This window comes from Thalassophryne amazonica, chromosome 4, assembly GCF_902500255.1.
Source record: "Thalassophryne amazonica chromosome 4, fThaAma1.1, whole genome shotgun sequence".
Taxonomy (NCBI): Eukaryota; Metazoa; Chordata; class Actinopteri; order Batrachoidiformes; family Batrachoididae; genus Thalassophryne; species Thalassophryne amazonica.
The window spans coordinates 73,350,773-73,366,229 of record NC_047106.1 but is presented as its reverse complement, the minus strand read 5'-3'; the positions used below and the strand labels follow the sequence as shown (position 1 = coordinate 73,366,229).

Here is a 15,457-nt window from a genome sequence, read left to right as displayed (position 1 = left end):
CCTGACGAGCCGCAGGTGATCAGCCGCAGGTGATCAGGGTGAGGTCCTGATAAACTCAGCTACACAGCCACTCAGTCCCAAATGCAAGCCACCTGGAAGGAAAAACAAAAGACAGAAACAAAAAGGCAGCCAGGCCCCCCCCAGCCATACAACACTATTCTTGTGTGTGTCGATGGTAATTCTGTCTCAATATATATATATATATATATATATATATATATATATATATATATATATATATATATATATATATATTGTGTATGTGGAAAAAGTTTTAGATCTTTGAGTTGATCTCATACAAAATGGGAGCAAAACCAAAAGTGTTGCGTTTATATTTTTGTTGAGTATATATATATATATATATATATATATATATATATATATATATATATATATATATATATATATACGAGGTCTGTCCGTAAAGTATCGTACCTTTTTATTTTTTTCAAAAACTATATGGATTTCATTCATATGTTTTTACGTCAGACATGCTTGAACCCTCATGCGCATGCGTGAGTTTTTCCATGCCTGTCGGTGACGTCATTTGCCTGTGAGCACGCCTTGTGGAAGGAGTGGTCCCGCCCCCTCGTCGGATTTTCATTGTCTGGAAATGGCGGAATGAAAAGGACTTTTTTTCCATCAGAATTTTTTCGGAAGCTGTTAGAGACTGGCACCTGGAAACCATTCGAAAAATTTATCTGGCTTTCAGTGAAAATTTTACAGGCTTCACAGAGAATAAGGACTTTAACTACAGGTTTAAGGACCCCTTTAAAGGACGGTCGGTGCGCCGCGCTGCGAGCTGCGACGATGCGGCACAAACCACTGGATCATTTCTAAGCTGATGGCTCTGTGGATACGAGACCGTCGTGTGCTCTTTCTCTGGTTATCACAAATCACAAGACCTGGACATCAGCCATTTTCCGGCAGATTTCACTTTTAACAAGAGTCTATCTGGGCTTTCAGTGCTTACCAGTCGAGTGAGTATAAAAGAACTTGTGGAGAGCTGGACATGTCCCAACTTGTCCTCTAACACGCCGAAACGGAGGTGTTCCTTTGTCTCGCTTCATCACCGAATCGGTCGTGACACGCGAAGCCTCCGCGCGGCTTTCATTGACAAAATCTCTTGTTAAAAGTGAAATCTGCCGGAAAATGGCTGATGTCCAGGTCTTGTGATAACCAGAGAAAGAGCACACGACGGTCTCGTATCCACAGAGCCATCAGCTTAGAAATGATCCAGTGGTTTGTGCCGCATCGTCGCAGCTCGCAGCGCGGCGCACCGACCGTCCTTTAAAGGGGTCCTTAAACCTGTAGTTAAAGTCCTTATTCTCTGTGAAGCCCGTAAAATTTTCACTGAAAGCCAGATAAATTTTTCGAATGGTTTCCAGGTGCCAGTCTCTAACAGCTTCTGAATAAATTCTGATGGAAAAAAAGTCCTTTTCATTCCGCCATTTCCAGACAATGAAAATCCGACGAGGGGGCGGGACCACTCCTTCCACAAGGCGTGCTCACAGGCGAATGACGTCACCGACAGGCATGGAAAAACTCACGCATGCGCACGAGGGTTCAAGCATGTCTGACGTAAAAACATATGAATGAAATCCATATAGTTTTTGAAAAAAACAAAAAGGTACGATACTTTACGGACAGACCTCGTATATATATATATATATACACATCATACATGCGAACATACATACACAAAATACACACATACATCACCTATACACACATGTATACACATAATACATATACATATATACAATTATGCTACATTCATTTTATTTTATTAATTTAATTACCTTAACTTTTTTATTAATTTATCATTATTATTATTATTATTATTTTCTTTTTTTTTCCCCCTTCACCTCCTTCCCCATTTGTCATGTGTGTGGTGCATTAAAAGATGCAAAGTATTTTGTAAACCTGCTGCCAGAGAGGGGTCGCCCCCTGACACAGGTCCACCCTTTGCTGAATGTCCTAGGCTCTGCATTAAAAGACAAGGTTTTGGAGTCTGCTGGCAGAAGGGGGAGACCTTTGAGCAACAGAGCCCCACTTGCGAACCCTGATCTGGTGATAATGATGTAAGTGATGTAAGAGGGGGAAACAAGGAGGAAAGAAAAGGAAAAGTCTTTTTATGTATCAATAAACTTACATATGTACATATTTATATAAATGTAAACATAAATATACAAATATGTATATATACATACATACACACCCACATATACATACATATTATACATACACATATATACATACACACATACACATATATATATACGTACATACATACATACACACACATACATACATACATACACACACGCATACACATATATATACGCATACATATATACATACATACATATACATGTTTCCCCCTCTCTCTAAGTTATTACCATCATCACCATACTTCTATTTGACTAGCATTTCAACTACAGGATCATGATGTATAAGAATAATACTTTTGACCATGGTTTCGACACCGGCAATAAAAGGTATTATGCGACTATGTTAACATCTATTATATTAACAAACATATAGTAAGATTTTATTATCATTATTATCATTTTTTTTAATAATATAGTTTACAATTATGGCTATGATATATATAATTAAATTGATGTACAGGATAATTCCAGATATTTTATGAAAGTTTGTGTGTCCTAGCGAGACCCCTTCTATTGCTGACAACGCAAAAAAGCAAAGGTAAATTAACTAGAAATAAATTAAAAAGACGTGACGATCACGCACCTCTCTCCTCATTCATGTATTTCAACAGAACCATTTCTTTGTATCTTTTTTTGAATTGATGGATGTTAGGACATCGCTTGAGCTGAGGTGCCAAACTATTCCACAGCTTAATGCCACACACGGACACACAGAAACTTTTCCTGGTAGTTCTCACTGCCTTGACTTTAAAGTTACCACATCCCCTCAAGTTATAGCTTCCTTCTCTCTGGGTGAAGAGATTCAGAATATTACTGGGTAATGAGTTTTTACTGGCTTTATATAATAATTGTGCAGTGTGAAAATTAACCAGATCTGGCATTTTCAACAATTTGGATTGCAAAAATAGACTATTTGTGTGATCAAGATATCCTACCTTATAGATGATTCTTATTGCCCGCTTTTGCCCGCTTTTCAAAATGAAAACACAATTGGAATACTTACAGTATAAGGCACATATGTAAACTAAACAGCATTTTTTTCAAGTATAAAGGTTTCTTTGCAGTAGTGCCATACCATAAACAGCAAAAAGTGCAAACAGTATAGAAGGCATAAAGTGGCAAAGAACAGAAAATTTGGTGTCTTCTCTGTAAAAAAAAAAAAAAAAAATACTGAAATCCTTAAGACCATATGCATAATATAAGTTTCACACCACCTTTAAAACTTTTGATCTCAGCTGTTGTATAGTAAGATACAACATAACACAACATAAATGGTAAAGCCGGGAACTCACTGAGACTTGTTTACATCATTTGACATTTGTTACGCTCTAAAAATTATTCGCCAGAAATATAAGCTTGTCTACAGTCTCTGGCTTCAACAGAGATCGGTGGCATGTAACTATATTGCCCCCTGTGGTAAATGCCCTTTCAGAAGGGGCACTTGTGGCCGGGATACAGAGATATTTCTGGGCCAGTCTTGCCACCCTGGGAAAATTAACTTGGTGTAGCCGCCACCAGCCCAGGGGGTCAGTCTCTCCATCAACCGGCATGGTCCTCAGGTAACTTTTTAGCGGCCCTTCGATGGCCTCTCTGTCAGCGAGAGCACCTGTGCCATCAGAGGCCTTTCTGAAAAAGCTTCCCAGGCTCCGTTTGACTTTCTTCGATTCTGTCTCAACAGCAACTTCAGCAGTTTCAACACCAGCAGCTGCAGCTTCTATGCTTGTGTGTGGCTCTGCGACCATTACAGCTTTCACCGCCAACAGTGACTGAATTTCTGCTACTGCTCTGGTCTTGATGAACATCTTGCGGTCATCAGCTATATATGTATCTTTAAACCGTGGGTCAACCAGTGAGGCCATATCAAGCAGGTCAACAGTTTCTGGGTCTGAGTACTTCTCATTTAAGTACTCTAGGATGATCCTTTTCATGTCCTTGGTCAGCTCTGCATCATCATCAGCTGCAGTAAGAACAGTGTTATTGAAAAGGTGGAGAACGGGTTTAATGTATGACACGCTGACATACTGTTCCCCAGACAGCGCGTCTGTGAACTCAAGCAGTGGGGCAAGGGTCTTGCTCATGCATTCCAGGACATCTGTATCTTGCCACGTGGGTACCAGGTGTCTAGTTTTCTTGTCTGCTTTCAGTACCTGTGATAGGGCCTTCTCTTGCTCAAGCACCCTCTGGATCATCATCTGTTGTGACCCCCACCTTGTGGGCGTTTCTGTGATTAGACGCTGTAAGGGAAGATTGTGCTCAACCTGGGCTTTCTTCAGTGCTTTTCTTCTTTTCCAAGAGTGGGATAAGGAACTTACAATCTTCTTGCATAAGGCAACAGCACGGTCGATTCGGGGGTCCTTCACACTTTTTTCTGTTCATATTATTTGTTAATTAAATCTCACTCTCCATCTCTCTCATGCATGCACACACGCACATGCGCGCGCACACACACCCGCATACCTACACACACACACACACACTTCACTTAACACAAATATAAAGCATTTGCTATATACTACATCTCTAAACACAAATGCAACATTACTATGCCGTATTACATGCACATTTGACTCTTTTACGACAACAAACGCTTGTCAGCTGCAACTGTTTATTGCTAACATTAACATTGAAAATGCCATAGACATGCTAACATGTTAGCTTCTGTCCTGTTTTTAAGTTATAAAATACATCTACTAACTGTTTCAGAAGACCATAACAGGTCACTTTAACATAAAAAGGTAAATAATACTCATAGCCATATGCTCTTTAGGGTTTTAGTGGGGGAAAACAAAATTAAAAAATTAATCAACGAAGCAATGATTGAAGCACTGGTTCGATCTGCGAATCACTGCTTTGATTGGTTCAAGGTTCAAAGCAAAGCCACGCTGCAGAAAAGTTGATTACAGACCCGCTGCAGGGTCTGTAATCAATGTAGAGAAATTATAATTTTCCTGACAAACACCCCCAAAAACAACAGACACTCTGAAGGACCGATAAGGGAATCATTAAGTGAAAAGGTTATTGATGTTGGTGGATCGACTCATTTCTTAACGATACCCGAAAAGAACCGGTTGTCGATACCCATCCCTACTACAGCAGGATGTTAAAATATTATAACATTATGCACTAAATACTTAACCTACCGATGGCGAGGTGCAGCCTATGTCCAAAGCACTGCAGCCTGGTCCAGTCATTCAGAGACGCTGCTTTGACCACGTTCGCTCCATTATCAGTGGTGATGCACACTTGGCTTTCTTCCTTAAAACCCCATGACTCGGGCGCGTCTTTGAGTCCTTGTGCTATCAATTTGCAAGAAGGTACATCTGAGATGCAAGCCTTCTTCTTTCGGCTGCACCCTTTGGGGGTCACCACAGCAGATCAATCATTTCCATCTTACCCTGACCTCTGTATCTTCCTCTGTCACACCAACCACCTGCATGTCCTCCCTCAGCACGTCCTGCCTGGTGGCTCCATCCTCAGCATCCTTCTCCCTATATACCCTGGGACCCTCCTCTGCACATGTCCAAACCATCTCAATCTCGCCTCTTAGTTTGTTTCCAAACCATCCCATCCAAGCTGTCCCTCTGATATGTTCATTCCTAATCCTGTCCATCCTCATCGCTCCCAAGAGAATCTCAATATCTTCAGCTCTGCCACCTCCAGCTCTGCCTCCCCTCTTTATGTTAGTGCCACCATCTCTAAGCCATACAACACAGCTGGTCTCACTACTGTCTTGTAAACTTTCCCCTTTCATCATGAAGCTGTATAACTGGGGATACAAAATGCAAAGCATGCACTATGCACAATTTCTCCAATCACAGCCAGAGAAGTGTTAACCCCCAAAATGTGAATCAGCTGCAAATCTTGAATTATCCACAAACCGTTAATTGCAAAATGTTAATACTGAAAAAATATCTCCCATAACGTGAATACGGGTCTCCCTATATATATTATTATTATTATTATTATTATTATTATTATTATTATTATTATTATTATTATTATTTTCAGTTTAAGTAGTTTAGGGATTTCAGTTTATGGATCAATTACTGCAAACTCTATCACCACAAAAATTATTTTTTTAATTTCCTTTTTTTTGGGAAGGGGGGTGGGGGTCACTACAGACGGTGAAGTGGGGAGGTGATCTGAACAGCTCTCACTTCTGGTGTCAAGCGCCCGGCCCCGCTGGGTGTGTCCTGCTCCGGGGACAGTGTTAGGTGTGGAGTTTGACTGAGATGGTCCACCTGTCAAACGGGAACAAAGGTGTCAAACTCAAAGAGGCCAGAAACCTCCCCCTCTGGTAAACGGCTCAATAATCTTAAGCGAAACGTTGTAGAAAAACAAACAACACTAGTTTCTAACCTCGGGAAGGTAGACAACGAACTACAACCTTATGTTTATCCATATGAGCCGTCCTCTGAGTGTAGGGACTGTCTACAAAGTTAATAAAAAAGACACCAGAAAAATATTCAATAAATTCAGGTGTGGTGTCGCCGGGACCCTATTGAACACAGTGGGGTCCTGCTGGTTACACTACAGCACTACCCAAGTAAGGCTGGTTCTGGATTGCCCACGTGATGTCAGATTTACCAAACTTCAGTCACTGGGGCCAATGCCATTGGGATTGAAGGTAAAAAATTTGAGTTTTTCTCTCTGATATGCATCATCGCTGTGCCTAAGGTCTCCTGTCCTGCCAGTAACAATGAAAGGACTATTTTGAGAGGATTATTATGAAGCTGCTCATAGAGGATGTTGCACCATGTCTGGACCCCCTTCAGTTTGGTTATAGGCAGGGTCACAGCACAGCGGACGCTGTAGCCGGCATAACTCATCTCATTTAGCAAATATCTGGAGAATTCCAAGGCTTATGCTTGTGTTTTATTTGCACATTTTAGTTCAGCTTTTAACACTATTCAACCACATCTACTGGTCCAGACGTTAAACAGTATGCATGTGAATCCTTTTATTATAAAATGGTTTTATTCTTTGTTAACAAACAGGTGTCAGCAGGTGAAGGTCAACAGCACACTGCCTAGGGTCAAATCCTGTAGCACAAGCCTACCTCAGGGCTACATTACCGCTCCTATTTATTTTACTTTGCATTCTAACAACTGTAGGAGCAGACAGCCCAAAAATTACACAATGAAATTCTTAGATGACACAACAATCCTAAATCTGCTGTTTGGGGATGGTTGCCCCTTCGTGTATCATGAGGAGATCACAACCTTTAAAGCTTGGTGCGACAGTCACATCTCAATTTTTTAATGTTAGCAAGACAAAAGAGATGGTGTTTGACTTTAGAGAGGTTGATGGCCCACCAACCAATAATTATTAATGACAAGGTGATTGAGCAAGTGGTCACTTTAAATATTTGAGGATTCAGATGGACAGTGACTTAAGATGGCATGCCCATGTGGACTTCTTTTGTGGGCGATTGGTTCAGAGACTGGATTTTCTTCACAGACTCGGACTGTTTGATGTGAGCACACCCATCATGCTAATATTTTATCTACTGTGCCGGAAAGTATCATCAGATACTTCATGGCAGCATGGTTTGGCACTTTCACTGTACATTTAAAATCAAAAATCGAGTACTTGGTGTAAACAGCTATTAAAGTGATGGGCATAAAAGATGACCCTTCCCTTCACACTTTCTCTGAAGGGTTTGTAATTAAGCTGGCACACAGAATCTTGAATGGCCCTTCACACATTCTGTTCTGATTACAACCCTTTAACTTCATTTTTTTTTTCTTTTTTTCCCCTGTCTGCATATATAGTAACGTTAAATGCCACACTGGCAGAACCGTTTATGAACATTAATACACATATTGTATATGCAATTTATTCTTGCAGGACAGAAGGTATGTAGTGCGTGAGTGAATGTGGTGTGTGTGTGTGACCCCCATCCGCCCTTCCCGATCAGCCTACAATATCCTACTCAAAGCCGACTGACAACTTCTATCAGGAGGGACCGACCACCAAAACAACACGAAGACAGACAAAAACGAAAGATAAGTGGTGAAAGCAATAACTGTGAAGTGAAACATCGAGGAGACGGGTCCCCAACATAAAACATGCCAGGACAAGCCACCACACATGAACAAGCAGTGACAGCGACAGTCTGTTGTCTAGTTACTGAGCATTCATACCCTAATCTGGGACACCAGAGTCTTGATCCCCTTGAGAGCACCCAAAACCGAAGTGTGGTGTCGGCCACAAACACATAACCAACCACACACAGAGACCCAAACAGCTATATATCCGATCACTACTGTGGCTGGTGTGTTGGGCCAAGATAAAAGTACAGAACCCTACCATATGACATGGACCACTCCAGTGCGCCAGAAGCCATATGGCCAACCGCAAGCGACAACGGAAATGGGTCCAGGACAAAGGGCCCCAGGAGGAACCAGGCGAAAAAGGGAAGAGGAAGGGCACAGGGGCCAGGAAGGGCAGCCACCAGAGCCACCAGGGCAGCATGACGGACCAACAAGGGAGCGGCCCGATGGCGCCGGAACGCACCCTGACACCCCCCCAATGGTGGCACAGGAAGCAACCCCATACACAAGGGAAGCATGCAGGGTGTCGGCAGGGCCCATCAAAGGGGTGTCAGATCAGTTCGCTGTACGGCCGAGAGGCTGAGTAGAAGTCTACATAGTTTCCAGTAGATTTGTGAGACCACCTAAGAGAAAACGGGGCAACACCCCACCCCACGGAAACCGCGGCCACCAAACCCACAGCAGCCATGCGCCCCCCATGCCAACACCCACGCATCACTGCCACCACCCATCCCCCCAATGAACCGCAGGACCACAGGCCCCACAAACCCCACAGCAGGGCCCCGAGATCATGGCAGAACCGGCGAGGCAGATCCCCCACCCCAGAGCCCCAGACATCCACAGCCATCCAGGGCCAACCACATATGTCACACTCACCCTACCTACCAACCCCACCATAATTATTGCAGTTAACTCCCTTGTTGTGTGTGACCCCCTAAGTGAGCAAAGATAGTGTTGCATTAAAAGCAGGGCAGGAGACGGCAGGTGGCAGAATGCCGTGGGAGGCTGCGGCACAATGCTGCGCCACAGCCTGCCCTACAAACCCTGTGACCCCGACTCTAAATAGTGAGTGTGTTTACTAATTGTGTTGAAATATAGTGTGTGCATTGAAATGGCAGGGCAGGAGTGGCGGATGGAGATCAACCGATTCCCAACACCTGACTGCAGAACTATTTGATCCCTATATTGTGCTACTTAAACCCCAGTTTAATGTGCGTGCATGTACTGTGCTGGTGAAGTGCATTAAAAGGGTGTGGCATGTGAGGCCCAACCCCAAGCAGCCGGTGGAAGGAGAGGCGCAGAGCAGGGAGCGGGCCACACACACCGGCCCCACCGGGCACCCCGGCCCACCTCCAGACCCGCGGAGGCACCAGGGAGACCACAAGATGGGGGGGAGGTGGGCAGCCCCGGAGGAGCACTGGAAACACAGGGAAAGAACAAACAAACAGGAGGGACAGGGGGCCAGGCAGACGGAGATGGGTGAGCCACCCCGCCCTTTAACTTCAGGTAGATGGCACAGAATGAACAAGTGTAAAAGTAACCGTCTTAAGCTCTTATTCATCCCAAAGACCATCATACTACTTAATAAGGAAATAGACATGTTTAGCTGCGACCTGATCCCGGAAAAGCGGTTGAAGATGAGTGAGTGACACATCTAAATAGGATCTTCTTACTTGGCACTTTAGCATTTACATTGATTTGCACTCTTTAAGTTGTAGTCTTACACACCTCTCTGCAGCTTCTCTCCCCCTGCCATCCCCTCATTACCCCATCCCCGTAGAGACGGTGCCTGCTCCCAGACTACCAATAACCAGCAAAAATCTATTTAAGCATAAAAATTCAAAAAGAAAAAATAATATAGCACCTTCAACTGCACCACAGACTAAAACAGTTAAATGTGGTCTATTAAACATTAGGTCTCTCTCTTCTAAGTCCCTGTTGGTAAATGATATAATAATTGATCAACATATTGATTTATTCTGCCTAACAGAAACCTGGTTACAGCAGGATGAATATGTTAGTTTAAATGAGTCAACACCCCCGAGTCACACTAACTGTCAGAATGCTCGTAGCACGGGCTGGGGTGGAGGATTAGCAGCAATCTTCCATTCCAGCTTATTAATTAATCCAAAACCCAGACAGAGCTTTAATTCATTTGAAGGCTTGTCTCTTAGTCTTGTCCATCCAAATTGGAAGTCCACCTGGTCGTTACTGTGAGTTTCTCTGTGAATTTTCAGACCTTTTGTCTGACTTAGTGCTTAGCTCAGATAAGATAATTATAGTGGGCGATTTTAACATCCACACAGATGCTGAGAATGACAGCCTCAACACTGCATTTAATCTATTATTAGACTCTATTGGCTTTGCTCAAAAAGTAAATGAGTCCACCCACCACTTTAATCATATCTTAGATCTTGTTCTGACTTATGGTATGGAAATAGAAGACTTAACAGTATTCCCTGAAAACTCCCTTCTGTCTGATCATTTCTTAATAACATTTACATTTACTCTGATGGACTACCCAGCAGTGGGGAATAAGTTTCATTACACTAGAAGTCTTTCAGAAAGCGCTGTAACTAGGTTTAAGGATATGATTCCTTCTTTATGTTCTCTAATGCCATATACCAACACAGTGCAGAGTAGCTACCTAAACTCTGTAAGGGAGATAGAGTATCTCGTCAATAGTTTTACATCCTCATTGAAGACAACTTTGGATGCTGTAGCTCCTCTGAAAAAGAGAGCTTTAAATCAGAAGTGTCTGACTCCGTGGTATAACTCACAAACTCGTAGCTTAAAGCAGATAACCCGTAAGTTGGAGAGGAAATGGCGTCTCACTAATTTAGAAGATCTTCACTTAGCCTGGAAAAAGAGTCTGTTGCTCTATAAAAAAGCCCTCCGTAAAGCTAGGACATCTTTCTACTCATCACTAATTGAAGAAAATAAGAACAACCCCAGGTTTCTTTTCAGCACTGTAGCCAGGCTGACAAAGAGTCAGAGCTCTATTGAGCTGAGTATTCCATTAACTTTAACTAGTAATGACTTCATGACTTTCTTTGCTAACAAAATTTTAACTATTAGAGAAAAAATTACTCATAACCATCCCAAAGACGTATCGATATCTTTGGCTGCTTTCAGTGATGCCGGTATTTGGTTAGACTCTTTCTCTCCGATTGTTCTGTCTGAGTTATTCTCATTAGTTACTTCATCCAAACCATCAACATGTTTATTAGACCCCATTCCTACCAGGCTGCTCAAGGAAGCCCTACCATTATTTAATGCTTCGATCTTAAATATGATCAATCTATCTTTGTTAGTTGGCTATGTACCACAGGCTTTTAAGGTGGCAGTAATTAAACCATTACTTAAAAAGCCATCACTTGACCCAGCTATCTTAGCTAATTATAGGCCAATCTCCAACCTTCCTTTTCTCTCAAAAATTCTTGAAAGGGTAGTTGTAAAACAGCTAACTGATCATCTGCAGAGGAATGGTCTATTTGAAGAGTTTCAGTCAGGTTTTAGAATTCATCATAGTACAGAAACAGCATTAGTGAAGGTTACAAATGATCTTCTTATGGCCTCGGACAGTGGACTCATCTCTGTGCTTGTTCTGTTAGACCTCAGTGCTGCTTTTGATACTGTTGACCATAAAATTTTATTACAGAGATTAGAGCATGCCATAGGTATTAAAGGCACTGCGCTGCGGTGGTTTGAATCATATTTGTCTAATAGATTACAATTTGTTCATGTAAATGGGGAATCTTCTTCACAGACTAAAGTTAATTATGGAGTTCCACAAGGTTCTGTGCTAGGACCAATTTTATTTACTTTATACATGCTTCCCTTAGGCAGTATTATTAGACGGTATTGCTTAAATTTTCATTGTTACGCAGATGATACCCAGCTTTATCTATCCATGAAGCCAGAGGACACACACCAATTAGCTAAACTGCAGGATTGTCTTACAGACATAAAGACATGGATGACCTCTAATTTCCTGCTTTTAAACTCAGATAAAACTGAAGTTATTGTACTTGGCCCCACAAATCTTAGAAACATGGTGTCTAACCAGATCCTTACTCTGGATGGCATTACCCTGACCTCTAGTAATACTGTGAGAAATCTTGGAGTCATTTTTGATCAGGATATGTCATTCAAAGCGCATATTAAACAAATATGTAGGACTGCTTTTTTGCATTTACGCAATATCTCTAAAATCAGAAAGGTCTTGTCTCAGAGTGATGCTGAAAAACTAATTCATGCATTTATTTCCTCTAGGCTGGACTATTGTAATTCATTATTATCAGGTTGTCCTAAAAGTTCCCTAAAAAGCCTTCAGTTAATTCAAAATGCTGCAGCTAGAGTACTGACGGGGACTAGAAGGAGAGAGCATATCTCACCCATATTGGCCTCTCTTCATTGGCTTCCTGTTAATTCTAGAATAGAATTTAAAATTCTTCTTCTTACTTATAAGGTTTTGAATAATCAGGTCCCATCTTATCTTAGGGACCTCGTAGTACCATATCACCCCAATAGAGCGCTTCGCTCTCAGACTGCAGGCTTACTTGTAGTTCCTAGGGTTTGTAAGAGTAGAATGGGAGGCAGAGCCTTCAGCTTTCAGGCTCCTCTCCTGTGGAACCAGCTCCCAATTCAGATCAGGGAGACAGACACCCTCTCTACTTTTAAGATTAGGCTTAAAACTTTCCTTTTTGCTAAAGCTTATAGTTAGGGCTGGATCAGGTGACCCTGAACCATCCCTTACTTATGCTGCTATAGACGTAGACTGCTGGGGGGTTCCCATGATGCACTGTTTCTTTCTCTTTTTGCTCTGTATGCACCACTCTGCATTTAATCATTAGTGATCGATCTCTGCTCCCCTCCACAGCATGTCTTTTTCTTGGTTCTCTCCCTCAGCCCCAACCAGTCCCAGCAGAAGACTGCCCCTCCCTGAGCCTGGTTCTGCTGGAGGTTTCTTCCTGTTAAAAGGGAGTTTTTCCTTCCCACTGTAGCCAAGTGCTTGCTCACAGGGGGTCGTTTTGACCGTTGGGGTTTTACATAATTGTTGTATGGCCTTGCCTTACAATATAAGGCGCCTTGGGGCAACTGTTTGTTGTGATTTGGCGCTATATAAAAAAATTGATTGATTGATTGATTGATTTAATAATGTGTGTTTATAGTAATGTGTGTTTCTATAGGGTTGTGAATTTTATAGATAGTATTATCTTCTGTTTTAACACAGATTTTATACTTCAGTTTTAATCTTTGTTTTATTTTGTGATTTTATCAATTCTTTATCTGTCTTTTTGTGTGCTTTTTCCCTGACCTTCTTCTGCTCCATTTTTTAAGTCCTTAGTCTTAGCTTGTGGCTTTTGTTAATTGATTCTTTGGTTTTGTTGTGTTTCTTTTTGTTCTTTAACTTTTGTTGCACCCAATTTTAGCAATTTTTAAGGCATGAGTGAAATCCTCTACATTCTGAAGAGTTTTTTTCAAATTAAGAGAAAATTTGCGAGATTCCAAATTCTTTATTTTCCACTCAATGCCAAAAGCATTCTTGTTAACTTAAATTTTTCTCCACAACTTCCTTAAACTTTACAAAATTTTTACAAAGACTTTAAATTGAAAAATGTGGACTGTAAGAATAGAAGAAACATAGGAATTTGTTGAATCTGTTTTTAGAAAAACTAAAAATCAGATAACTGTGAAATACGATTGGAGATCATTTGTTTAATTTATCATTTAATTTCTAATTTGTAATGAGATAAAGAGGAGAAAGAATGTTTGTGGTTGTTTTCTTTTTTCTGTGAAGTAAGTAATTTTCAGTCACTGATTTTGAAGCAATCCAAAAGTATTCAGGTTGTTACTTTTTCTGTGCAAAACACTAGATTACATAATTTACAAAAATGGCACAGAATTTGTATTCAGAAACAGTATGAATAAAGAAAACACACAAAAAAACACATTTAAAAACTAAGATGCTCAGACTTCTACACATTACTGTACCATGTCTTTTTTTGTGAAAGAAACTTTAATTCATACTACAGGCATTTTGTACCTTTAAGTTGTGCACTCAGCACATTGTGTATCATTCTTTCTTTGTCCTCCACCTTTGGAGAAACATACATATATCGTGCTGTTAAAGTAAGTGAGAAAGGTTCCACCTGCGTACCTGTCTGAACAGACTGTTGTAGAGCACACAGGTAACAGGGTGCTGGTGGCTGCTTGCCCTCTTCTCCTCCTTTCTGATTTCCAACACGACAAGAAGACTGTTGAAGGAAAGCAGGAGGACCTGATGTTGCTCGTGGAAAAACATAAAGGTCTGTGTATTTTCTGGCACTTTTGGGAAGACACCAGAGAGACGGTGAACACATCGCTGACTGGACACATCCCACAGACAGAGCACCTGGACAAACAGTAAGAGTGTGGGATGATGCACAGTTATTAAAAATATAACTGACAACATGAAAACAATAAGTCATTTTTAGAAAAGACAATTGCAACGTGTTATATTTTATTACTGAGTACAAAGGACAAAAAAAGACTATCAGCTATAAAATCCTGCAATGCATTTTATTACTTAATCATAATGTCATGAGTTGTTTTCACAGCACAAGAAAATTAAGTGTTGTGACTCCATTAATAACAATAATAATAATAATAATAATAATAATAATAACTAGGAATGCAAGCAGTCATGGATGGCATGGCATCTCCACGCCACTGCTTCCCCGGGCCAATGTGATTTCAGGGGCTTACCTTCATCACACGTGTGAAGTTTCAATTCAATCAGACAAAGCATAAAGGAGTTATCATGACTTGATGTTCCATGGCAAAGGGTGAAAATGGTGGCGCCATAGCAGCCACAAACTTCGACATAGAAAAAAGCTTTTAATAACTTTTGATCAGTATAGTCTCTGGACGATCTGAATGAAATTTGAAGTGCATTGGACAAAAACCCTAGGAGGAGTTTGTTCAAATGTAACATGTGGAAATCATGCCAAAATGACATGAAAATTCAAACTGGCCGACTTCCTGTTTGGAGTAGACCATGGTGCAAGAGACTTTTTTGTACATCTCTGTAAGTCACACATGGGTACCAATATTCATCTCCCTACTCCAAAAAACCCCTATAGGGAGGGGTTTTTGAAAATTGCAAGTGGGTGCTATAGAGGCATTTTGCCCCGCCCATGGGCAACGCTCCTATCACATGTAAGAGGTTGTCATTCTTGACCT

At 41.3% G+C, this 15,457-nt stretch overlaps 1 protein-coding gene across 1 annotated transcript in view; it reads right to left on the bottom strand.

Annotated features, from left to right (window-relative positions):
* LOC117508369 (WD repeat-containing protein 49-like) overlaps window positions 1-15,457 on the bottom strand; it is a 209,099-nt gene that overhangs the window by 139,552 nt on the left and 54,090 nt on the right. The window contains exon 10 of the mRNA XM_034168121.1: window positions 14,394-14,627. Coding sequence (XP_034024012.1) covers window positions 14,394-14,627 — 234 coding nt within the window. The remainder of the gene's footprint in view (window positions 1-14,393; window positions 14,628-15,457) is intronic.